Below are 26,485 nucleotides of genomic sequence, written 5' to 3' on the forward strand. Positions count from 1 at the left end.
ATGCAAGATGAAAATGGTGTGCCTTTTGCTATTCTCATTCACAGAAACTCTTGTACCATGAAGGTAGGCACTTCTATGTTTTAATTTGGATGAATCATCTTAAAATTGCCTTCATGTAATATTACTGACTGTACACTTACCTCTAAAGCTATACACTTGCAAAAGATACAGTAAATGATCATGGCATAAAAATGAGCCAATTTCCTGCATTTGCATAAAATCTTTCTTTCCCACTAATTGCTACATTTGCAAGGACGAGAAGTTTTGGGACTAGGATAAGGTCCCATCATTGGCGTTTTATTTCAGTCACTTGAAAGACGTTACACAGGAAAATGTTATGGAAACAACGGGCATTCAAAGGATCTTTTGTAAGACTTTCAAAAATAAGAAACACGGGGAAAGAGTTTAATTTTTTTAAAACAAGAAATGGCATCCTTTCAATATTCCTAACGAATCAGGCACATGATTCCCTCGCAGACAGTGGATGAGTGAATGAGCCGATAAGCAGTGAGGTAGGGGAGTGAGTGGGTGGTCAACTAATCTTGAAAATTGAAATCTGTCTTAAAGTACCTCAGTGGAAATTTAAACCTATTAACACCTAAGGGTCAAAAACAATTTGTGATGCTAATTTGGTATACAAGAAAATCACAATTCTAGAGAACTTGGATAGAAATCAACAAAAGGGTTTCCAGTACAAGTGAACATCTTCAAGGCCTTTCTGTTTAAAGCTAGAGTTGAACAAATGCTAAGTTAAAATGTATGCTGTCAAGGTCCCTGCAAGAAAATCTCAAGTGAATTTCAATTTCCAGATCAATATATGCTGAGACAATTTACCGGAGAAACCTTCAACCTTTACACAGGGTGAGGAACACTATCATTACATTCTTTACCATGAAGGCTACCTTGAATTCATTATTTCACGAAATGACACATTATAAATGGCACTGACCAAGTCAGATTTTGTAGGGTATGAAAGAGATTTCACGTCCACAATAGTTAAGGGAGCCATAGGGTACCTATCACCTCTGAATCAGCCTGCTCTCCCTCTTTATGCAGCTGTGAAGCAACAGAAAAAATGAATTTAGTTCTACCAGAGGTGTTTCCTGGAAATATTCTATCAATTACAAGCCAGCAGAATACTGATTGTGCTAATGTGATGCCGACCACTTTGTTCTGATATCCAAAGAGATCATGTCATCACTCTAAGACCTTAAGGAATCGGAAATGGTTACTAACATTGATCCAAAGATGGCTATATTCCGTCATCACGATATAATTAACATTTTAATTTCACATTTTCCAATTATGACTTTGCTGGCTCATTTAGAGCAAATATAACTAAGACACAACAAATATCATTCACCCACACACACGATCATTTGGGAGCTTTTGGGAAACCCTAATTTACCTTTACTGGGTGCTAAGAATGAAGAAACCAAGGAGATTTTTTTTTTTAAAAACATGTTTGTCTCTACAGAACAGTGCTTGCTATCCACATATGGCTGTAGAGCACTCGAAATGTGGCTAGTCCAACTGAGAAACCGAATCTTCAATTTTATTTAATTTTATTTCATCAAAATTTAAATTTAGAAAGGTATCAATTAGGTTATAAGAAAACTTTTAGATATGTCTGGGAAAACTTGGGTATGTGAAGCTACTTTTGCAAATGCAAATGTTACGAAACCTAAATACAGATCAAGTATTTCTGATGAAAATTTAGCTTAGTGTCAGAATTAAGATGTGCTGTTAGTGTAAAATACACACCGGATTTCAAAGACTGAGTACAAAAGAAAGGATGTAAAATATCTCATGAATAATTTCTGCCCTGATTATGTGTTGAAATGATAATAGTTTGGATCTGGTGGGTTAAATAAAATATTTCATTAAAATTGATTGCACCTATTTGCTTCTAATTTTTTAATGTGGCCATTACAAAATTTGCATATGTAAAATTTTTGTATAGAAAATTACATATATGTCTTGCATTTTGTATCTCTGGAAAGCACTGCTCTAGAGCACTTCCACAAGCACTTTACAGGGCACACTGGATATCCTTCCTCTAGTAGACAGGCTGGTCATGTAACAATAGGGGCAAGGAGTAACATGTCCTTGTACCAGTTGGGTCTGAGGAAAGTGTGTAGCAAGCTGTACCCATAATTTCACCATGTGAGGCAACACCGTAATACCTCAACACAGAAGAAAAAAAAAATGAGTTATCAGCACTTAAACAAATTGAAATCCAGTACTGCAGACAACTTAAAAGGGATACAGCCAACTGCTGTAAGGTCTTGGTTTCATTTCCCAACTGCAGACCTTAAAATAGACAATAAAGCACGGCTTCCAAAAAGAGGTAAAATATTTCAATGGTAGCTACCTAGCGATCCTTAATAAAGCAGCAAAAATTGCTCTTAAATCTTATCTCCTGAACTTCTAAAGGCACAGAATACACGCTGAACTAGGAAATCAACTTCGGATCGCCAGCCTTTTCCTTCACAAGCAAATTAGCAGGATTGTGCACTTGGAATACTGTTTGACAAGAATGAAAAGGAAACTATTCAAAACAGATTTAAGGAATGGACAATTAGATGAGGAACTGCAGATTTAATTCTCAATCAGCACTGTGATTAATCTGATTCCCTGCTTTTCCCTAGTGTAATTACACAACACAGATGAAAGGATGAGCATTTGGACTGTCAGTTCTATATTCTAGACCAGCCCGGTGACTCAAAGCAGACGGCTCCACCACCATCCCAACAAGAGTCGAGGGAAGCCTTGAACACTGATTTAACAGTCATTGCATAACGAGGCATTAAAAATTCGGATACCCCCAACTCTTTTCCACGCTGGTCTACACCAGGTGAGGAATTTGTTGAAACTGAACGCACCCCGTCTGAAAATGACCCCCTCCAATCCGGGCACGGGGTGAACACAAAGGCATCTATCTAATATCCTGCACAATAGACACACACCCCACGATTAAAAACCCTGGACGTTCTCTCGCTATCGCTCCCTGCAAGCAAAGGAAATGCAAGCTGCTCTTTTCGTTAATGGTCTGTGGTACACGCAAGGTAACAATAACCCCAACTGTTCCCAGGAAGCAACTATAAAATCGGGTCTGCCACGTCCCTGTGCAACCGTCAGATAAAATGCAGACAGCGGATTTCGGCCGGCCCCACGCCTCGTGGGGTGGCGGACCTCGGCTCGGAGGCTTCCACGGATCGCTGAGAACCCCCCGGACCCCCGCCCGGCAGGAGGTCCAGGTACACGTCTATAAATACGCCCGGGTGAGGACGAGGGAGACGGAGGGGAAGGGAGGGCAGGGGGCAGGCCCGGAGCGGGTGCCGGTGCGGGAGGACCCGGGCATCACTGAAATGCATTTTTCCACACTCCCGCTCCCTCGCGTGGGAACTCACTTGCCGATCACCTCGCAGAGCTCGTACACATCCTCGAACAGCACGTCGTCGTCGGCCATGGTCCGGAGGGGACAGCGGCCGCAGCGTGGAGGGCTCCGAAAACGGGGGTGGGGGCGCCAAAGAGCTCAGTGCCCGGCCCCTGGCTCGCCTCTTACCCTCAGGACCCGCGAGTCCTCGGTGCTGAGGACGGTCGAGTGGGGCTGCGAGGCCCGGAGACTGCGGCGCCTTCCTCTGCGGGCGACCGCCCCAGCGCGGGCGGCGGGGCCGGGGCGCGGGAGCGAGGGCGGCCCGGGCCCGGCGCCGCCCGCCCGCCCGCTGCTCCTCGCGCTACTCGGGCCGCGCTGCCCGGCGTGCGGATCCTCGGGGACCGCGCGGCGCCGCGCTCTCCGCTCGTCAGCCCGCGCGGGCCGCGAGGCCGCGACCGCTCCCTCTGCCGAGACTGGCTCCGGCGCGGCGCGGGGCAGCTCAGGCTACCAGGGGGGCCGCGGCAGGACCATGGAGGGAGGATCGCCGCGGAGGGAGGTGGCGGCGGCAGATCGGCGCTGGGGACCAGGAGGCGGCGGCAGAGACGCTCCCTCCTCCTTCTCCTCCTCCCGCCGCCGCCGCCGCCGCCGCCCGCCTGAGAGTGGGAGGGGGCTTCGCGGGACTGGCTGTCTGTACGGGCGGGAGTCACGGCCGCCGCCTTCAACTCCTCCTCCCCAGCCCCAGCCGCCGACCAGCTCCCAGCCCGGCGCACCCGCCTCGCGCACACACACCCTCCTCCCCCTACTGCCGCGCGGCTTCCAGAACCACAGGCCCCGCCCACTCCAGCCCGTCGGGAGGCGGTGGCCGAGGGACAGGGAACCGGGCTGAGCGGCGCATGCGCGCGCCGCGGGCCACGTCACGGCTAACGGGCGGGCGTCGGGGATCTAGAAAGGGTGCGGGGTGGCGGGGGTTGGGGGGGCTCGGCCCGAGGGGCGCGCGGGCGGCAGCTGCTTTGGCGGGGGCCGGTCGGGTCGTCCCCTCCGCGACCGAGCTGCGGAAGGGGTCCTGGGACAAAAGGTCCACGACCGAACGCACGTTCTTGGCTCTCTGCGGCTAGAGGCTCTAACCCCGGCCGCTCCCCCTCTCTTCTTTTGTAACCGCAGGAAGCCTTGCCCGGTTTTTGCTCGGGAAAGAGGCTGGGAAAGGGTCCTAATGAATGGGAAAAGCAAGAAGAGAGGTGGAGACGCTGTCATTCCAGACCGTGCTCAGCGGCGGATGCTTTTACTGCCACTCTGCATTCCTTATTTCAAATAAGGGCTGGGGTATGGGGGTTGTCCACCTACAAGAAGAACCAGACAAAAACTGTCCAGGAAGGTATGCAACAATAAGTGACAATTCATAGAGACAGCTTCTTCCGCATTCTGCCCCAAACTCAACAAATTGCTATCCAGCGCTTGCCCTCAGTAGAGACAGCCTATAGACAGGTCAGGAAGGCAGGAACAGAGTTTTAAGCCCCTTTGTATGTAGCCTCCCCCGACCGCCAAGGTTTCACTACCTACCTACCCTGCTCCCCGTAGTCTCTACAAATGTTAGACATGTCAGGATAAAGATACAACTAGAGGGAGTGGATGCACAGGGTCAGCCAGGGAGTGAGGTTCTGGGTGTTGCCGCTCGCTGTACGAGGTTGTACTCAATATGAAGATTTCTGTTCAACTGAGCATGTGCAGAATGAGCCAACGCCATCAGATAGGTATATGCCTCAGTTAAGGACCAATAAAAAAGTCTTTGTTCCTCTGCACAGCAGAAGTGCCCAATTAGTTCATAAGTCAGCTACTAGAAATCATCTGGTAAAATTCTCAGTGCGGTAATTTAAAAAAAAAAAAAAAAGAGCTAGTATTTACCAAAGTGGGGGGGGGGGCGCGTGGAAACTCAGCCTATTTTCTCAGAAACGTTTCGTGCAAACCGCTTGACCACTCCCTCAAGAGACTGAGAGATTTGCCAGTGTTAAGGATTTGAGTAATAAACATTTTTAAAAAGATTTTATTTATTTATTTGACAGATACAGATCACAAGTAGGGAGAGAGGCAGGCAGAGAGAGAGAGAGAGGAGGAAGCAGGCTCCCTGCCAAGCAGAGAGCCCGATGCGGGGCTCGATCCCAGGATTCTGGGATCATGACCTGAGCGAAAGGCAGAGGCTTTAACCCACTGAGCCACCCAGGCGCCCCGAGGACTAAACATTTTTTACAATGCAAATCAGAGGGAAAATGTAATTGTATGAGGTCTTCCTCCTTTCACCAAGAGCTTGTGCATTCTCTAGACAAGGGAGATTTTGAGCCTGAGAAACATTGCCTCCATTAAGGGTCCAGCAGTTCCAAGTCACTGTCACCCTAAGTTGTTACGTCCACCTGGTGCACAGTGACCCTCACAAGTCACCTTGTCAGCTTCACTTCCCCTCCCCAGCCCAAGTCTGAGTGATGCCAAGACTTATCAACTTCATTTTGGGGCTTGTTGTCTTCCACAGGGGCTTATATTCAGAGGTAGAAAAGGACAATTATAAAATTGTGGAGTTGAATAAAAAAAAACAATTACAGAGATAGGATTGCGCCCTGCTCGTGGAATCACAGCCAGTTTTGATCTGGAAAGAGCCTTAGACATCAGCCACTCCGACTCAGTCATTTACAGATGTGAGCGATGTGGTGGTTGTCCTGTCAGGAGCCATTGTACCCCTCCACCGAGGGGATGAGGCTCCGAGTTTGACTGGGGTTTCAACCACCTCACCCGGAGAGGTGGGTCCCGATTCATTAAACTAATAAATGTAACCCTCTTGCCACAAAGAAGGGTCTAACCTAATCAGCTCCTGGCATTACGTGCTCCCTGGCCTTGAGTGGTTCAAAGTCTCCCAATCACCACAAAGCTCAGGACTACACCCTCCCCCACCCGTGATCTCTCTTTCTCCCCAGCCCAGCCCCCAACCACCACATTGGCTTTGAACAAGAAGGTATGCAGCCTCAGTTGCTGCCATCATCAGACATCTGTACCTGCGAGCGTAGTCAGACCTAAGATGAAGGTGTACTTGAGGGCCAGCAGGGTGATGTCCTCAGTGACATTTTCAATCTCTTGTTTAGCCAAGTCTCTACAGTTTCTGGTCATATAGGGCAAAGAATTCGCTTATTGTCTAAGCCACTTTGAGTTGAGTTTCCTGTTACTTCTAGAGAAAGCATCCTACAAATGGTACAACAAATGAGAAAAATTCAGAGACAAACATATATCCATATCACGAAACATCTCATCTGAGCCTGAATTTCCCAGCTCTGGCGTGGAATTAAGTCATGCAGAAATTCTCTGCAATGCACATCCCTAAGAATTTGTAGCACACATTGTGGCTTGAGGTAGTTCCTCTCTGCTTCTGTAACTAAAATGACCAAAGCTTTTAGGGGCTCCTGAGTGGCTCAGTTGTTGAGCATCAGACTTTGGCTCGGTTCGTCATCTCAGGGTCCCAGGATTGAGCCCCAGGTCCAGCTCCAGGCTGGGCTCCAGGTGTTCAGGCTCCGGGTCATCAGGAGTCTAGCTCTGTGCTCAGCAGGGAGTCTGCTTCTCCCCCTTTGCCCCTCCGCCTGCTCTTGTTCTTTCTTTCTCTCAAAGAAGTAAATAAAATCTTTAAAAAATAAAATGACCCAAGCTTTTAAAGTTAAATTAGTTAATTCTTCTCCTGATTTTTTACAAAAATCTAATATTCTTCCAACAAATATGTCAGGTATAAATGGTCAGGTGTCAATAATCTGTTTTAGTTTTCGCAAAGAAGTATTAAAGTAACTAGGTGCATCAGTTAGGTTGTGTCCACATGTTAATAACGGAATATAATGGCAGTTTAAACAAATGGGGAGCTTATCTTCCTCAGAGCCAGAAGTCTGGAGGCAGGTGGTTACTCACACTGGCTCAGCTACTCCACAGTATCATCAGTGACCAGGTTCTTTCCCTCCACTCTGCGATCCTGGAGGTGTTATCCTCTCACCCCAGGCTTGTTCTCTGACCATCGCAAGATGGCTACTGCAAGTTCCAGCATCCAACTGCATTCAGGGGCAGGATTCAGAAAGGCAACAAGGGTAGGCAAAGCCATTTTGTCCCCTCTCCCATCTCTCAGTAGGGAAAGAAAATATCGCTTCCCCACATCACTGGCCAGAACAATCATACAGCAACTCTCGCCTCCATAGGAAGCTGGTGACATGGGTGTCTGACTTTTCCTGCCTCCTCTTTGGAGGTGGGCAAGGGAGAAGCAGGTGGGGAATGGACTTTGGCAACCAATCAGCAGTATTTCCAATATTAGGGAAATTACCAATGAAATAATTCTAGATCTTCATCACAACATAGATATATACCTCAAGTATATGACTGATGGAACCTTATTGAGATGTGTGTGTGTGTGTGTAATAACTTAAAAAATTCAGGAATATTTAAAAACTCACAAGGATGGAGTTGGTACTAGCGAAATTTGATTCTCAGATGGCAGTGGAAATCTTCAATGACTTTGAGGCATTGGACTTCCTCCCAGTCACATTAGACATTCTCAGGATGTTGGGCTCCCATGTAATTTCAACATGACACAGATATAAAAGGGAGTAACACACTCTAGAGAAATATTAGTATGAGAACATAGCATAGGATTAATTTAGGCAATTTGGGGTTCAGCCTCATTCTGTAGCTATGATTGTTTAAGCAAAAAAAAATACTGAAATAATGAATAAAATTAAAACTGACACTGTTTCTAAACTGGAATAAAGTGATTGCCTTGTGATATAAGCAGGCCACTCTAAGCTGAGATGAAAGACACCATCAGCGTCTCTGGAAAATCTGCATTTATAAGACTTATACTCTGATATCATACTGTGGATCATTTTTTTTATATTCGTCTTTAATATCATGTTGCAAATCATGTGTTTTATACTCCTTGCATGAATGTCTACTCTAGCCACTGAGGTTACAGCTACAAATAAAGCAGACATGGTCTCTGCCTTTGCCAAGTTTTGCTCTTAAAGAAAACAAGTATCAGACAAGGAATCACAATGAACACTAACAGTCATTAGGTTGTGGGAAATACGGGGAGCTAATAGCAAGGGGACATATAGGCCAGGGAAGGCCAACTGAGGGAACGTTTAAACTAAGGCTGAAGAAAGTATAGAAATTAACAGGGTGGGAAGAGTGGGAGACAGTTGGTCATACGTAGAGAGAACAGCATTTGTGGAGTCCTCGAGGGGGGCAAGACTATGCTCTTTTGGAGAAGTAGGTCATGGCTGAATCACAGAGTGTAGGAAGAAAGAGGTCAGAGGTGTTAGAGACATAGGGAGGGGCTGGAAAGCAGAATATGTCAAACACCATCTTGAACAGTTTACCCCTTAGAAGACTGCACACTTCAGTGGTACTAGTCTTATGTGTAGCCGGAGCCCCTTCCCTTAGTTACTTAAAAAAAAATACAGGTGCTCCTGTAGTAAATGAAATCCCTCCAATCATTTGAGCAGACACTGTAGGTACTCCGCTCAAATCCCCATCACTCCCTTTTACTATTTCTGTGTGTGCCCCTCCCCCAGCCTCAGCTCGGTTTTGATTCCAAAGCGCACGCCTGTGACTTCAGAGGAGTTCCCAAAAGCTCCCGGAATCATTTTGCCCACATGGGAGTGCCTGGGCATTGAGGTCTCTCTGGCTATTTAGTGCAGGAATGTAGAAGCCCAGTTACCTTCCCTGAGGGACAGGGGACAACTTTGCGGGTTTGCTTACATCGTCCCTTTGGGAATGGGACAAACAGGACTTTCCCCCGCTCCTGTCCCCTCCCTCTCATACTACTTCTTTCCCTCATTCCTTAACAGGTTTCTCCTGGGAGTTCTTCCTTAATAAATCATTTGCTAATGAACCCCTTTATCAAGATTCGCTTTGGGGGGGACCCCACCTAAGACAGTGGTGTTTCTCAAAGGGACAATTGCCTCTGAATCACCTGGGAGCTTACGAAAATTGTTTCGTATGTTGATATCCAGGCCCTTCCCAGGACTCACTGTATCTGAACATCCTAAAGTGTGTCATGGGAATCTGTATTGTTGTAAGTTCCCCAAAATGAGCCCTAAACACGTAAAATTAAGAACCACTGCTCGAACACCAGCCACTGAATAAGCTCTATGAAAAAAAGGGGGCACTGCTGACCTCATCGTTAGGTTGGAAAAACCATAAGAAATGCAAAAGAACACTTCAGGGAGCAGAAATGGATCTGAATATAAATGTGTTTTCTTCTGTATAACTCTGTCTAAAGATTCATGTTACCCTTCTTCCTTTAACAGCAATGGACAAGACACTGGAAAATTTTGTTTGACAGTAGAAACAAGATTATCTCTGGACACAGCACAGTGTCGCTGCACACTGAACACATCGTAGTCAAAAGGTAGTCACTTAAGATCACAAGTACTCCCTTACCCCCTGGAGACTCAACATTGTGCTGCCTGCTAGTGGGGATTACAATGGTCAGGCTTTTTTGGCCACAAGTGATGGAAGACCCAAACCAGCTTAAACAATATAGAGATTCTCTTGGTTCACAAAATTGAAAAATCGAGATGTAGCGTAGCTTCATGTAGACCTGAACCAGGATTCAAAGGATGTCATTTCTTCTAGTCTTATTAATGTGCATTCTAAGATACTAGCTTCCTCTGTAGGTTCAGTGGAGAGGTCCCCAGGGCTTCAAGCTTGAAGAAGCAAAAGAGCTGCCATTGTTCCAGACTTCACTTCCTTAGACATCAGCATCCAGAAAAGGAGTGAAAAAGAGTGTTATCCGGTAGGCCTTCCCAGATTTTAGGATTCACTCTCTCTCTTTGGCCTTATGGAGGCACATGACCCTCCCTGAATAACTCACGTAGGCAGGGAGTGAGTGTGATTGAACAATTTAACCAACCAGGGCCCACTCTTGAGCTGGATGTGGGAATCAGTCTTTTGGTTGAGAAAACAAAACAAAACAAAACAAACAGGAACATGCTCTGAAGGAAAATTAGATGCTTTGGGCTGGAAAAAGGCAGAATAAATGGTGGAAAGGCTTCTTAGCTTTCCTAGTTACCTAAACGCTGTCATTGGCTTTGTCTTCGCATGTCACTTCTTTCTCTATGTTCAACCAGTCAGCACATCCTGCTGATTTTTCTTACAAAATTTCTTTGAGATTCTCTACTTCTTTGCAATTTCCTTTTTTTTAAAAGATTTTATTTATTTATTTGACAGAGAGAGATCACAAGCAGATAGAGAGGCAAGTAGAGAGAGAGGGGGAAACAGGCTCCCTGCTGAGCAGAGAGCCCGATGTGGGGCTCGATCCCAGGACCCCGACACCATGACCCGAGCCGAAGGCAGTGGCCTAACCCACTGAGCCACCCAGGCACCCCTCCATTTCCTTTTTTTAAAAACGATTTTATTTATTTATTTGACAGAGAAATAGAGAACACGAGTAGGCAGAGCAGCAGACAGAGGGAGAAGTAGGCTCTCTGCTGAGCAGGGAGCCCGATGTGGGGCTTGATCCCAGGACCCTGGGATCATGACCTGAGCCAAAGGCAGCCACTTAACCGACTGTGCCACCCAGGTGCCCCTCTTTTCCATTTCTTTAGTCTCCACTCCAACCCACTCTCCCATCAACCCATGTTTAGATATTGCCTCATTTTACTCATTAGGTTCCTGCCTGCAATGCCTTGTCCTAGCTTGCTCACCATAGGGAGACCCAATTAAGACCAATGAGAGAGAATTCTGAGCATCTAGAACAGTGCCTGTTGTGTAGTAGGCATTTAAAAGGTTATTTGTTGAATGACGAATAAATGAATGAATGGTTTCACAGCCCTTATCATTTCTTGCAATTCTTTTATTTATTTTGTGGATAGCCTTTCTTCTTCAACCCTTGAACTTAGAAATTATCTAGAACATAGTAAGTACTTCATATGTATTTCTTAACTAAATAAATGCCTATGCTTCTTGAATTGGATTAGAGTCAGTCATAATTAAGAAGAGATTGAGGACCCAACAGAAGCAGTTAAAGTAGTTGGATTCTGGGAAGAAAATGCATAATGGAAGAAGCAAGATTTTTGTAGAGGAGGGGAGAGTCAACAGTATCAGAGCTGAAGACATATCAAAGAGAACAGGGCATTGGATTCATTTCTACTCATTGAAAGTGGTTCTACTAGCTTTCTTTTGCTTAGAAAAATCAATTAAAATCTCACACAGCATTTGGAATTTTGCCTTCTGTCTTCACTATGGGAGATTTTGAAGGTGAGGCAGGAAATTAAGTTGGTATCTCCTGAATTTTCTCCTCTGGGTTTCCTGGTGTTTTCTTTCCAGGTTGCTGGCAAACTTTCATATTATGTGGTAAAAACACACGATAAGCAGCAAAATGTCCAACGGGTGACTTATATTGAGCCCAGCCCTGGCTAAATTGCAGAGAGTCACGTAAGTCACCCATCCTCAGTGGAAAGGAGTAAAATTTACTATGCTAAGTGCACTGTGAAAAAGGTCAAGTGATTAATAAGTCACCAACATGAAATACAAGCCTATGGACACTGGTAGGTTTAATCATTTACCCTCCTCTGGGCACAGATGTAGAAGATCCTCTCTGGGGGTCTTTTCCAGTGGTATGAGTCTGCAGAACTCTCAAGTAGCTATTTTCTTCTTACCATCCTTTTTCATATATGATACTTTCCTTTTGTAAATGGAGACTCCTTTCCTGAAAAATCTTTTTTCTCATAGAGATCATCTATAATGTCGGGATCTGCACTAATAAGATGTTTTCCATTTTGGTCAAGGAAAAAAAAAATCACTATTAGATTTTCCACAGGCTGTTTGTGGTAATTCTCAGATCTGATAGGAACTCTTCAGTGATATTTTGCCTTAAGTATTCTAATCAAATATTTCCCATTCAAGCTTATTTACCCTTGTTATCTATTTTAAATTGTCTTATAATGGAGACAATAGCTAAGAAAGTAACCTTTTAAAAGACAATAGCAAAATCAATCTAAAAGGAAGAGATGGAGATTGTAATGGTCTGTAAAAAATAATGGAAGGACTATTTATTGAGGGCTTATTATAAATGCCAGACACTATATGAAGACATTACACATATTTCATTTAATCCACATAACAACTTTGTGAAGTAGATATTACTGCCCTCATTTTACAGAGGAGGAGACTGAGACTTGGAGGGAAGTTGACTAATGTCCCAAGGATCACACAGTCAGAAAGAGATGGACCAGTGTTTGAACGAGTCGTCCAGATTGCAAAGCCTGAATGACAGTGCACCCTGACTCTGGCTTTCTTGTGTTCTTCAGAGGCAGTACCTTTCATTTTCATTTCTTTTATTGTAAGCAAAGTGTGCCTCAGGCAAAAGGTACAATGCTTTGAATAAAACAAGATTAACAGTTCCTGCTTGTTGAAATGTTATTTAGTGGTAGGCATTGAGCTTAGTATCTTTCAAGCATTTATTTGCTCATTCAGTAAAACTTTATTGAGCCTTTATTACATATGAGGTGCTGAGGAGACAGTAGTGAGCAAAGTCAACATGATTCTTACCCTCCTGGAGTTCATAACTTAGTGAGGGGGGCCGACATGAATCAAATACTCACAAAAGCAAATATATAATTAATTCCACAGGGATGTCAAGACTATTCAATGGGGAAAGGACAGTCTTTACAACAAATGGTGTTTGGAAAACTGGATATTCACATGCAAAAGAATGAGGTTAGAATCTTACCTTATACCGTGTTTAAGAATTAACTCAAAATCAAAGACCAAAGCATAAGTCCTAAACTATAAAACTCTTAGAAGAAAACATAGAGAAAAAGCTTCATGACATTAGAGTTGGCAATGGCTTCTTGGATATGACAACAAAAGCATTGGCAGCAAAAGTAAAAACATAAATGGGACACTATCAAAATGAAAAACTTCTGGGCATCAAAGGACACAATCAACAGACTGAAAAGGCAACATATAGAATGGAATAAAATATTTTACAAACCACATTTGTGAAAAGAGTTTAAATTCCAGAATATAGGAGGAATTCCTATGACTTAACAAAAAAAAACCCCAAATAACCTGATTAAAAAATAGGCAGAGAACTTGAAAAGATGTTATCTCCAAAGAAGACATAGGAATGGCCAACGAGCATATGAAAAGGTACTCAACCTCACTCATCATTAGGGAAACATAAATCAAAATCACAAAGAAATATTATCTCGTATTCATTAGAGTAGCTGCTATCAGAGAAAAACAAATGAAAGAACAAACAAACAACCCCCCCCCCCCAAAAAACAGTGACCAGAAAATAACAGGTGTTGGTGAAGACGTAGGGAACTAGAACCCTTGAGCACCACTGGTATGAATGTAAAATGATGTAGCTGCCATGGAAAACAGTATGGCAGCTTCTCAAAAAATTAAAAATAGAGCTACCATATAATCAGTAATACCAGTTCCGGGTGTCTATCTAAGAGAATTGAAATTAAGTTCTTGAACAGATGTGTACATCCCTGATGATAGCAGCACTATTCACAATAGGCAAAAGGTGGAAGCAACCCAAATGTCCATCCACAGATGCATGGATAAACAAAATGTGGTGTATCCATACAATGGAATGTTACACAGCCTTAAAAAGGAAGGAGATTGGGATACATTCTACAACACGGGTGAACCTTGAGAACATATTCTGAATGAAATAAGCTAGTGAAAAAGACAAATACTATAGGATTTCACAAATATGAGGTATGAAGAGTAAACTCATAGAAACAGAAAGTAGAATGGTGGTTGCCAGGGGCCGGAGGGAAGAGGGAAGTGGGAGTTATTATTTAATGGGTATAGAGTTTCAGTTTTACAAGAGGAAAAAATTCTGGAGATCAATTGCACAACAATGTGTATATACTTAACATTGTACACTTAAAATGATTAAGATGGTAAATTTCATGTTATATGTACTGCATTTCAACTCTACATTTGAAAAATAATTTTAAATGCATAATTTAAACATGTGTCTCTAATCCTTTTAACGACACTATGAGAGAGATTTTTTCTTGGGTTCATTTTGTAGAGCAAATTCAGTTTTAGAAAGGCTAAGTCACTTGCCCAAGGTGACACAATTAGTCATGGGTGGGGATGGAATTTGAACCCATTTCCTGAGCCTAAAGTTCATATTCTAAACTGTCACCCAACTTAGCTAGCCAGGTCTTCAAACAAATGATCCAAACTATGTCTTACTGGATTGGGTCACTGTGGTTGGAGAGATCACAGGGCACCAAGGTTGAGAGTGGAGCATGGGTAGCATTGGGGGTGGGGGTGAAGGGTCCTGTTGAAGGGTGTGTATCCCATGACTAGGTCAGTTCCTTTTCCCCTCCCCATGAAAACTGAGTGTAAACCTACAAACAGGGTAGCATTTTGGCTTCACTTATTTCTATCCTATAAGTTTTCTATAGGTAAATTTCTAAGATAACAACTTAAACCCAAGTGGAAATAGAAAGCTTAGACACTTTTAGTAAACTAGCTGCCTTAAAAGCATGTTGGCTGGGAAGAATGGCAACGAGGGTAAGTTCCTAAGATAAAACCCCTGGTTACATTCTGGAGTTCAGGTGAAATCACAGATTGCTTTAGCCTGGATGAGGTAACTGGTGGGTGGGTCCGGAAGGGCAATTTTCCAGAGAAAGGAGAAAAAATGGTGACCGATACCCTGGCCAGACTATCCCGGGGATTGGGGTGAGGGTGAGGGCTGTGACCTGTTGAAACTTCCAAGGACCTTCAGAGTGAAGTCAATGTAACAGTAAAGAAAGTGCTCCACACGGAATGGTCTCACAGACCCAGGCTGCTGCTATTGTGAGGACCGTGTGCTGGGCCAACAGAGAAATACAGGCACTGGATGGCAAGAAGACACTTGGTGGTAGACCAACCGGCTCCATGCTTATGTAGGACCAAACAGAGACAGCACTTTGGCCAAGTGAAGGAATGTAGTCCCTCCCTGAGCTCAAAAATAAGCTAGCTCACACAGAGGGGGCTGACATAGGTCATGGTTACATAAACAAATTAGAGCTTCATTCCCAGAAGGCCTAAAATTCTCTAAAGATTCTTTATGACCACGAACTTGAGAACATAAAAAGGGCTGGGAAAGGATTCTGGGTATTTCGGTTCTGCAGCTTCTCGCCTCAATGTGATAATTTCTAATAAGAAAAACCTGGGCAAACTATTGCACGCGCGTGCGCCCCCCACCCCTTAGCCTGTGGGCTATTTTCCTCACAATTACTTTTTCTGAAAGCAATATAACCAATGCTAAAAAGAACACTAGATTCCACAGTGGTCTGGAATGAATGTTTTAAAGAGACAAGGAACATCACTTGAGTGAATTTAGTCCACGAAAGACCATACAGACTACGTAGAATAGTCTGTCGAAGTTCTCGGGCCGAACTGAAAGTCACTCATTCCTTTATGACTAGATCAGTGACAATGACCAAATTCGTGGTAGGCTTGTTAGAAAAACCCCACTAAACGTGAATGTCTCTGATTTAGAGAATTCTAAGACACAGGGGGGTGTCTCTTTTCAAACCTGGGGTTATTTGAAGTCAGAAAACCTGCCACGGAAAGTCATTATATATCCACATATGCACAGATAATTGCACCACTGTGATCTCTTCTACCTCAGACTTTTGACTGAGGGGAATAAACACTGCAGTGGGTCTCCAAGCTGAAATTTGCTGACTCATGAATCCTTATCCTTCCTGACCTGGGTAGTAGGACACTGCTGAGGAGGGAGACGGGGAGGAACTTCCGGTTAAGTCATCATTTATGTCTGGAACACTGAGGCAGTTTTATTGTACCTTACCAGGCACTAGTGGGAAGCATTGCTTCCTCAGGGAGACCAGACGCTGAGGCTGTGCTGGAGAAAACAGTTACAGGGAAATGATGGAAGGCGTCATAGCTCTCAGAAATGAAGGGACAGAACACATTTTGGCAAGGAAAAAACGGCTTTCTTTAGCAAGTTCCTATATAACTGGGTTTTTAAATTAATTTTCTTTCCCATATCCACATCTTTGAATTCAGAGAAATAAATGTAATTTTGAGGCAATTCATTAGTATTAGTCATGCACTCATTCTTTCTTTTCACGTCTACTGAGTGCTTGGGAGGGTGCTCGGCCTGGGCAGCTCTGGGGGGAGCAAACTGAGGAAAACAGCTTCCTCCAAGGATCAGAGGAAACGGATATGGAACGTAAACGGACATAAGTCCTCTTGGGGGGAGACACCACTTTGGGTAAAGTGGGAGGTTAACCCAGACTGGGAATCTAGTAGGGGAAGGTCAGATAACACGCCCCTAGCAGAGTCATGAACTAGGCCAAGGGTTGGGTTTGGGGGTGGAGAAGTCCAGTCTGAAGAAATAGCTCAATCAAAGGCCTTGTGGCTTATTTTAGGAACTGAAAGAAGGCCTGTGTGACAGGAACAAAGGGAGTGAGTGGGAGAGTGACCCAACATGAGGTTGGGGACGTAAGGATTTTGATCCTTTCAGGAAGCAACTATTAGGTTTTAAACAGGGGATGTAGTTTGGAGAGTACATTGGAGGGGAACAAGAGTGGATGATGAGAAATGACTTAGGCTTTAGTTTAGCAGAGATGATAGATTGCATGAGAGCGGTATGCTAAATGTTTTCTATTCCCCACCAAGCTTTCTCTCTACCTTCTTCCTCCTGCTTTATACCCTGGAAAGCTGAACTGTGCAAACCACATAAACAAGATCCTGTGCCCTCTGAATTCCGGTTGAGTTTGGTCAGTGGGGAGCCCCTGTAGAGGCCTAGAGAATTGGAGGAGAATGAGGTCAAGATATTTATTTTCCCGGGGCACCTGGGTGGCTCAGTAGGTTAAAGCTTCTGCCTTCGGCTCGGGTCATGATCTCAGGGTCCTGGGATCGAGCCCCACATCGGGCTCTCTGTTCAGCGGGGAGCCTGCTTCCTCCTCTCTCTCTCTGCCTACTTGTGCTCTCTCTCTGTCAAATAAATAAATAAAATCTTTAAAAAAAAAAGAAAGATATTTATTTTCCCAATTCCCTCCCTCCTAGGTTGCCTCTGGCTGGCTGTATCCTTCATCAGAAGAAGATATTCCTCTCAAATTTACCTTCTGTCCACGTCACTCTCTTTTGAGAGTACTGCTCCCTCCCTGGGTCCCTTCAAGTCTAGGGGTGGTGATAGCTTTGCTCATCTTGCCAAGGATTTGTCTTTTTTCCTTGGATTGCTCTCTCTTTTATTCTGTGTGGTTTCTCTCTGCTCACCCCCTTGTAAATAACCCCCATCTCCAATGGTCCCAGTTTGATTATGTCATGCGTTTCCTGTTGATATACTCACTGACATAGGTGGTGGCAGGATATAAAGGGAAATGAATAGATTAGAGATGTATTGAGGAAGTTAAATTAGCAGGATTGGTGATTGCAAAAAAGCATTACTTATAGACATAAAAATATTGCAGTAATAGTACTTGTATTTTTACCACTAACAAAATAGATGCCATGGAGTATTGGCTGAAAATTATATTTGTGTTCATCATCATTTACAGGAACTGTGATTTTCAAAAGCAGCAAGATTCCAATAGCCTAAGGGAGACAACAGTGACGGGAAAAGTAATATTTGGTAATTCCACTTTTACCTCCCCCCTTTCTCTTCTTCTGAATCTGCCCGTTTTTCTTTTCTATAAATCTGTTGTTGGATATCTTAACAGGGAAGCTAGTCCTATAATGCTAGATTCAAACTCTAGGCAAAGACTTTCCCCAATTAACCTGTTTTGTTTTGTTTGTTTTTGTTTTGAGACAGAGAGTGTGTGGGGTGGGGAGATGCAGAGAGGGACAAATAGAATCTCAAGCAGACCCCATGCTGAATGGGGAGCCCAATGTGGGGCCCAGTCTCACAACCCTGAGATCATGACCTGAACTGAAATCAAGAGTCAGACACTTAACTTGACTGAACCACCCAGGTGCCCCCTTCTTGTTTTTTTTTTTGTGTGTGTGTGTGTGTTTTTTTTTTTTTAAGCATGTGTTCCCTGGTAGCATCCCCTGGGCTTTGCTCCTAAGTCCTTTACCATCATAGAGACACACAGGCAAAACTAGTGAAAGATCACTTGTGACCTGTGCAATTCAGAAGTGTCTAGGGTTGGCCCCGCTTTTAGTGAGATTGTACCTAAATCATACCAAAGTAAATAAAACCTCCAGGTTTTAGATTCTTCCTGAAGGAGATGCCACAATCTTCTTTTTTTTTAAAGATTTTATTTATTTCTTTGACAGACAGAGATCACAAGTAGGCAGAGAGGCAGGCAGAGAGAGAGAGGAGGAAGCAGGCCCCCGGCTGAGCAGAGAGCCCAATGCGGGGCTCAATCCCAGGACCCTGAGATCATGACCTGAGCCGAAGGCAGAGGCTTAACCCTCTGAGCCACCCAGGTGCCCCACCACAATCTTCTTTTTTTTTTTTTTTTTTTTTAGATTTTTATTTATTTATTTGACAGAGAGAGATCACAAGTAGACAGAGAGAGAGAGAGAGAGAGGAGAAGGAAGCAGGCTCCCTGCCGAGCAGAGAGCCCGATGCGGGGCTCGATCCCAGGACCTAGGATCATGACCTGGGCCGAAGGCAGAGGCTTTAACCCACTGAGCTACCCAGGCGCCCCCACAATCTTCTTTGATAAGTGAAAATACCTAATGATGTGGCAGTCTGTGCCCCTTCCTGATTTCTGTGGGGATTAAGACTAGCTCATCATTATACTATGAATGAAAGATGCTCATTTACTTGAAAACTTGATCTATCCAGAATTATCTGCCCGTTTCCTGATTTACTTTCTGTAATAGTTTTCTCTCGCTGCTGTAACAAATTATCACAAACTTAGTGGCTTAAAACAACATACTTTTTTTCCCCCTCTTATAATTCTGGAGGTCAGAAGTCCTAAAAGGAGTCAGCAAGACTGGATTCCTTCCGGAGGCTCTAAGGGGGAATCTGTTTCCTTTCCTTTTTTACTTCTAGAGGTCATCTGCCTTCTTTGGCTCATGATCCCACCAGCCATGTCCAAAGCCAGCACTGTAGCATCTTCCCCTCTGTCTCTCTATTTTATTGGGAATATTATTGGGAAAATAAATATCTTTCTTTTTTTTTAAGATTTTATTTATTCCAATAATATTTGGAATTTGGAATTTTGGAATTTGGAATTTTCTCTCTCTGGGCCCACCAGGATAATCACCCCATCTCAAATTCCTTAACTTGATCACATCTGCAAGGTTCCTTTGCCATGTAAGGTCACATATTCACAGGTTCCTGGTCTAGGGACGTGGATATCTTGGGGCGGGGGGCTAATTCAGCCCACCACAGCTTCATTCTTATTGGTCTACTCCAAACACACCTCCTCTTTCCCAGCTTCGCTCTATTTGTTGCTATTGCTAAACTGTTTTTGCTACTACCTCTCTGTGTCAAAATCATCCTCCAATTCATTGTTAACTGAGCAAATATTTTTGAGTCTTGTGCTAGACTTGGAGATAAGTGTGAATGGGATACTGCTAAGACGTCATTTTCCTCTGAAACCTTCCCACTAGGCTTACAGTTTGGGGAGGGAAGCCCTAAGAGGCAGAGCTGAACTGTTTTTGTTTTGTTTTTTAAAGATTTTATTTATTTATTTGAGAGAGAGAGAGAGAATAAGAGAGAGAGAGAGAATGGAGGGGGGAGGGGCAGAGGCAGACGGAGACAAACAGACTCCTTACCGAGCCGAGAGCCCAAGGCAGGGCTCCATCCCAGGACCGAAGGCAGATTCTTAACAGACTGAGCCACCCAGTCGCCCTGAGCTCTGGGTTTTCACTGGATGCTTGGAGCTATCTTGAAAACACACATCTTTAAGTTCTTATTGCCCTGATAATTTCTCACATTTTCCCCCCGAAGACGTTTCCAGCATTCTAATGGTTTTCTGCTATACTCTTTTCACATCCTTAGCTTGGGAATCTGGTACAAGACACACTTCTCTAGAAATTTTTTAAATGTTACAGGAAATAATCAAAGAGAGATTAATCAAAGATATTATTAATAATATTTTTGCAATCACAGAGGGGGCACACGGAGGGAATATTTCTGGGTGATTTTCCTTATACTTTAGGTACTTATCAAATACAAATCAATGAACATGTAGTTTTCTTATTAAATAAACATACAAGACAAAAAGGCAAAATGTTTCCAGTTTTTAGGTCTTAAAATTCAAATGCCATAGTAACAATTAATACTATATTTTGCATAGACCCAGGAAACAAACCTGGTTCTTAATTTAAGTAATTGTTTGTAATCAGGACTCACTACATAATTTGTGGGGCCCAGTGTAAAATGAAAATATAGGTCCCTTGTTCTAAAATTATTAAGGATTGGGGCACCTGGGTGGCTCAGTTGGTTAAGGGTCTGCATTTGGCTCAGGTCATGATCTCAGGGTCCCCTTGTTGTGCTCCCTGCTCAGTGGGGAGTCTGCTTCTCCCTCTCCCTCTGCCCCTCCGCTTGTGTTCTTGTTCTCTCAAATAAATAAATAGAATCTTCATAAAACACGTAAAAATATTAAGGATTCCACAATAACAACAACAGCAGAGCACTCCACCAAGTGTGAGGATTCTTCTAAGCACAGGGTCCCGTGTGAGCACGTAGGTGGAATGCCCAGGTTGTCATCATTGTCACACATAGACACAATGGCCTTTTCATCCCCTTAGGCAAAAATCTGAGAACAGGAACTCGCTTCTGCAAATTTTGATGGTAAGAAACAAGCTCTGTGGGTGGTAATAACCACCATGGACACTGTTTGTCATTTTCTTCTTCTTTATACAGTTTTGATAGTAATTACTAGTTTGTGTCTACCCAAGACCAAAATTCATTTGAAAATGTGAGCAATCCGTCAGCTGCCTAGATCTCTCTGGAAGGCTAGATATCACATAGTAGACAACAAACCTATGGAAGCTCAACTTTTGATGACTAGGCACAACCTCAGTGTGCGGTCTCCAGAATACCTCACCAAGCCTGTCCTTAGTGGAGTGGACTATTTTACTCAACTGACAAACCATTTGAGTCTGGCCATTGAGTTAGTGGTGAAAATATGGCGCCCCAAAGACTACCCAAGTTTCTTCCTGGCTTTGTGTTTTTTGGTTTTTTTTTTTTTTTCTTCGAAGTCCCAACCCAGAAAGGTACCAAAGGAAGTCAACACTCTGAGAGCCTCAGAAAAAATATGCTCTGAAAATGCAAATATTCCCTCACTTCTTCAGCCCCTTGCTTCTGTTTAGCCAAAAGGTTACCTCTTTCTAGGTGCCTTTTTTTTTTAAGGTTGTATTTATTTATTTGAAAAAGAGAGAGAGATCACAAGTAGGCAGAGAGGCAGGCAGAGAGGGGGGGAAAGCAGACTCCCTGCTGAGCAGAGAGCCCGATGTGGGACCCAGAGCCAAAGGCAGAGGCTCAACCCACTGAGCCACTCTGGCGCTCCTCTAGGTGCTTTTTTTGATTGCTTCCCTGGCCCAATCCCTGCTCGGTGCTCCTGCGGCAACCTGCCTGCTATTTAATCTATTGTAGATTTTCCCATATTGTGATAAATTATATTTGGATCTGTTTTCCCAGATCTGCCCATATTTGCCTTTGAGGAAGGACCTGCAGTCCAGACGCAGGAAACGTGGTCAGCCCCTTCAGGGACGATAGACAGCCCCCTGGCCCTAGGTCATGCCTCTTCCTGGGCAGCCCCTACTCAATGAATGAGCAAGCTAAGAGTATAGAGTCCCAGCCAGTCCAGCCACATATAGGACAACCCTGACAGACAATTCTTGCTCCAGAGCCCCCTGCCAGCTGGGGGGAGACTATCAGGCTTGCATCGTAGTTCAATTTCTCTCCTTGCCCAGTCCTGCACCCTTCACAGTTGTTGATCTCTAATGACCATCATGGACCCCAAAGTCCATCTCACCATCTGCTTTTAGACACTGCAGTCTAAAAGGTGGACTATGCCTTTGTACTCAGGAATCTTAGCATTTCGCCACAGTACACACCCAGTCCACGCTGCCTGAACTGAACAGTTTGCTGTGGCCTTAAAAACTATAGTATTATTCTTGCTTTTCCCTCTCCCTTTCATAGAGAACCGTGTGAACAAAAATCACTGCGAAGCTCTCTAACATTGTTAAACATACCATCAATAAAAAAATGTAATAAAGTGGCGCTGAAATATCTTTAAGCAAATTATTCAGCCAATATAATCTTTATGTGTTATCTGTATAATTTTTTAACATAACATCAGCATTTTAATACAGTATCAGACTTTGCCAGTCTCTTTATACACTCTCAAAGTGGTGTCTTTGTTTAAGCCTTGGGAAAAGGTTTATTTGTTGGTAGGAATGAAGGCGATCCCCAAAGTGCTTTTGAATATGAAGAATGCAGCATGGATTCTTAGTTATGGGTTTTCCTTATAATACATTTTTGTTTGTTTGTTTTCAAACAAGATGCTTTGGAAGAGAAATCAGGTTGGGGGAACTGAAGGAAGCAATGAAGAGAAGAAATAAACATGTTTCTAGCAATATCAAGAGGCTGTGAGTGACGTTACAGCTGCTAAGTCAGTTCCCACAGCAATTAAGATGGGGAATAAAACTGGAGGAAAAATCAAAAGAAAACAAAACAAGTGCCAAACAACGTCCCCGCTACTATGTCCTCCTGAAAAACACCCCCTCACCAAGCCACAAAAGAATTACCTATCCAATAACCCAACATCATGCCGAGGGCAGCAGCTTTGATCTCCAATGATTCGGCACTACATTAATCTAAATGCAATGGGTTTTGCAGCTCCAAAGATGCCAGAATTGAGGGAGAGAGGCTGTCAAATACAGAAGGACGAGAAGAAGCAAATTGGGGTAAGAATTTGCGAGGACACCAGAAGATTTGCTATAGCAATCGTCTACTTGAAGAAGAATTAGGGGGCGCCTGGGTGGCTTACTCGGTTCAGCATTCGACTCTTGATTTTGGTTCACGTCGTGATCACAGATTGTGAGATCAAGCCCAGGGAGGGGCTCTGTGCTCCATGGGGAACCGCTTGAAGATCCTCTCTCTCTCTCTCTTTCTCTCCCTCTGCCTTTTCCTTCACTCATGCATGTGCTCTCTCTTTCTCTGAAATCAATCAATCAATCAATCCTTTCTTTTTTTAAAAAAGAAGTTTATTGGTTTGTAAAAGAGTATCCATGGTGTCTTTTGAAAATGGTGGGCAATTCGGTTAAGCGAGGTATTATAATTTCCGAATGTTTTGCAAGTGTTTATTGTAAATAGTGCTTCAATAGAGCTATAGAGGCAGCAAAAAGATCAGTGGTTGGTGGGGAGGACAGAAGGAAAGAACAAGTGGGGGAGCACAGGGGGTGTCAAGGGCACAGAAATTGTCCTGTATGGTACCGTAACGGTGGATACATGTCATCCTGCATTTGGCAAACCCCATGGAACCATGTGACACAAGGATTGAGCCCTAATGTAAGCCGTGGACTTTAGTAAATAATAAGGTACAAACAAAACACAGGTTTGTCAACTGTAACAAAGGTACCACACTCAAGTCAGATATTAATAATAGCCGAGGGATGCCTGGGTGTCTCGGTCAGTTAAACTTCTGCCTTCATCTCAGGTCATGATCCCAGGGTCCTGGGATCGAGTTCCGCATCAGGCTCCTTGCTCAGCGGGGATCCTGCTTCTCTCTCTGCCTCTGCTTGCTTGTGCTCTCTCTCTCTCTGACAAATAAATAAATAAAAATTGAAAAAAATAGAGAGCCGGAGGGGTCAGAGTTTGGCAGAGGGAGTAAATAGCACTCTATATACTTTCTGCTCTATTTTCCTCTACACCGAAAACTTCTCTAAAAATTAAAATCTATTAATTAAAAAACCCTATTTCTGTGTATGTTAATGACTGCTCAGATTGAGATGAGCAGGTTTGGGTTTTGTCCGCCAAGAGCTCCTTTTCCATACTTCGGCTGGTAACAGGTCCCTGCTTCCCAATGCAGTAAATGGATAAATGACCCAGGTCTGACCACCCTTCTTCGGCCACAGGAACTAGTCCAGAGCTTATGAGTCAAAGTTGGATTCCCCCAGAGACCTCCCCTGGGACAGAGCTCCCTTTCCATCAGTTGTCAGCTGCAACCGAGTGCATGGACACCTGAAGAATGTCTCAGAATGAAGCAGGAATGATGGGTAGAGAGAGGATGTGCAAAGTCCCTGGATCCAGTCACCCAAGGCCAGCTTAGCTATAGTCTTTGTTTGGTCTCTTGGCCCAACACAAGCCATTTTCTGCTTAAGCTTGTTTGAGTTAAGTTTTTGTTCATTGCCATCAAGAGCAAAACATGATTTTTGCTTTTTTCCATTTTGAGCAAGTAACCAGTTATTGGGGACTTATTATGTGCCAGGAACTTGTATAGTCTCATATGATTTTTGCAGGGAGTGTATGAGGCAGCTCCATTGTATATGTGTTGAAATGGGAGCTCCCAGAGATTAACTTGCTCAACTTTGCACACTAGTAAGAGGCAAGATTTGAACCCAGGTCCGACTCAATCCAAAACCCAGGCTGGTAACCAGGGTGCAAAATGTGTATAGTGTATCTTTCCTATCTACCGAAGCACAGCTTATTCTACCCTGGGCTACACCTAGCAGGACTGCTTTTGGAACCACAGGTTTCGTCCTTCATTTGCATTCAAACCTCTGCCCTGATACTTAGTATTAGGTTCAAACATGAGTTTGTGGGTATTTGACCATTGGGGATCTATAGCAACGGCATTTTCATATAATTCTGCCTAGTGGCTTACGGCCTGGTGTGCATGATCTAACCTTTTAAGAGTTTCAGTTTCTTAATCTATTAAATCGGGATGTAGTCAAAACAGGCCCTGCGGTGAGCGTTTGGTTACCAGGCTCTCACACGAGGATTTAGGTGCAAAGATTTCATTTGGGAGGATTTTACAGGAAGTCCAGTGAAGGGGTGTGGGAAAGAGAGATAAGGAAAGGAGAAAGCCAATGAAGGGTATGTTGATGAGCAGGTTAGTGCTGTGGGCAAGGGCTCAGTTCTTTAGGAGAGCTTCTGAGAGACTGCGTGGAACACAGCTTGAAAGCATTCCCCCTGGGAGCCAAGGAAGCTGGGATTGTATCCACTAATGCTCATGGCTCATTGCATGAAGGTCATTCCTGGACACTTCCCTCCTGTGCTTCATGCAGGTCAAGTAGGCTCCTGCCTCCAGATCAAAGAGATGTAAGAAGGGATGCCTGGGTGGCTCAGTTGGGTAAGGGGCTGCCTTCCACTCAGATCATGATCCCAAGGTCCTGGGATTGAGTCCTGCATGGGGCTCCTTGCCCAGCAGGGAACCTACATCTCCCTCTGCCTGCCGCTTCCCTTGCTTGTGCTCTCTCTCTGACCAATAAGTAAATCTTAAAAAGAAATAAGAGAGACATGCAAAAAGCAGGGCCCACAGTGAAATTTACCACAGGGGACCTCTGGGGTAGGTCATGGAATATGAATAAGGCACTGACAGGGAGTGCGACAGAGAGTGTTAGCACTCACTTTATGGGATTTTTGGTAAGGGTGAAATACATGTGGTGTGTAGTTGTCAAAATAGCCAATCAGTTTACGTGCAGGGTAAGGGCCAGATTAAATTAAAAGACTCTATGATAGCTCATTGATTTGGAAACTCAGGTGCTTGATTTCCAGGTTTTCCTTATCTGTCCCAATAAGCCTACCGGTGTGAATATCTGACCTCCACATCACCTGACACATATGGGATTATTCTGGACATACTGTTTGGGAATATTGGACATTATATCTCATTCTTTTTAATGCCTGCATGGTATGCACTGCTGTCCGCTGTATGGATTTACTACAATTTCTTTAACCTTTATGGTTTTGATGGGTAGTTATCTTATTTTCCTGTTTTTCACTATTGCAAAGGGACCTGCAGGGGCCGTCTTAGATGCATATCGCTGTGCCCTTATGCAAAGGTGCCTTTACATAAATTCCTTTTAGTGTAGTTGTGGAGTCCCCAAACATGGGCCTTTGAAGTGTCGATAAATATTGACAGATCGGTCTCTGGGAAGCTTGCTCCTATTTGCACACTAGCAGTGTGCAAACTG

The 26,485-nt window shown here is 44.0% G+C and overlaps 1 protein-coding gene across 13 annotated transcripts in view; it reads right to left on the reverse strand.

Annotated features, from left to right (window-relative positions):
- The window catches only part of CASK (calcium/calmodulin dependent serine protein kinase), a 343,974-nt gene extending 339,947 nt beyond the window's left edge, over positions 1-4,027 (reverse strand). For 3 of the 13 annotated variants that reach the window (XM_045994405.1, XM_045994397.1, XM_045994403.1), the window contains exon 1: positions 3,414-4,023. In XM_045994405.1, the coding sequence (XP_045850361.1) occupies positions 3,414-3,472 (59 nt within the window). In that variant the 5' untranslated portion in view covers positions 3,473-4,023. Of the gene's footprint in view, positions 1-3,413 lie in introns of all 13 variants that reach the window. The other 10 variants (XM_045994399.1, XM_045994395.1, XM_045994402.1 and 7 more) reach the window with 8 other exon arrangements.
- Between the last annotated feature and the right edge of the window lie 22,458 nt (positions 4,028-26,485).

Source organism: Meles meles, chromosome X, assembly GCF_922984935.1.
Source record: "Meles meles chromosome X, mMelMel3.1 paternal haplotype, whole genome shotgun sequence".
Classification (NCBI taxonomy): domain Eukaryota; kingdom Metazoa; phylum Chordata; class Mammalia; order Carnivora; family Mustelidae; genus Meles; species Meles meles.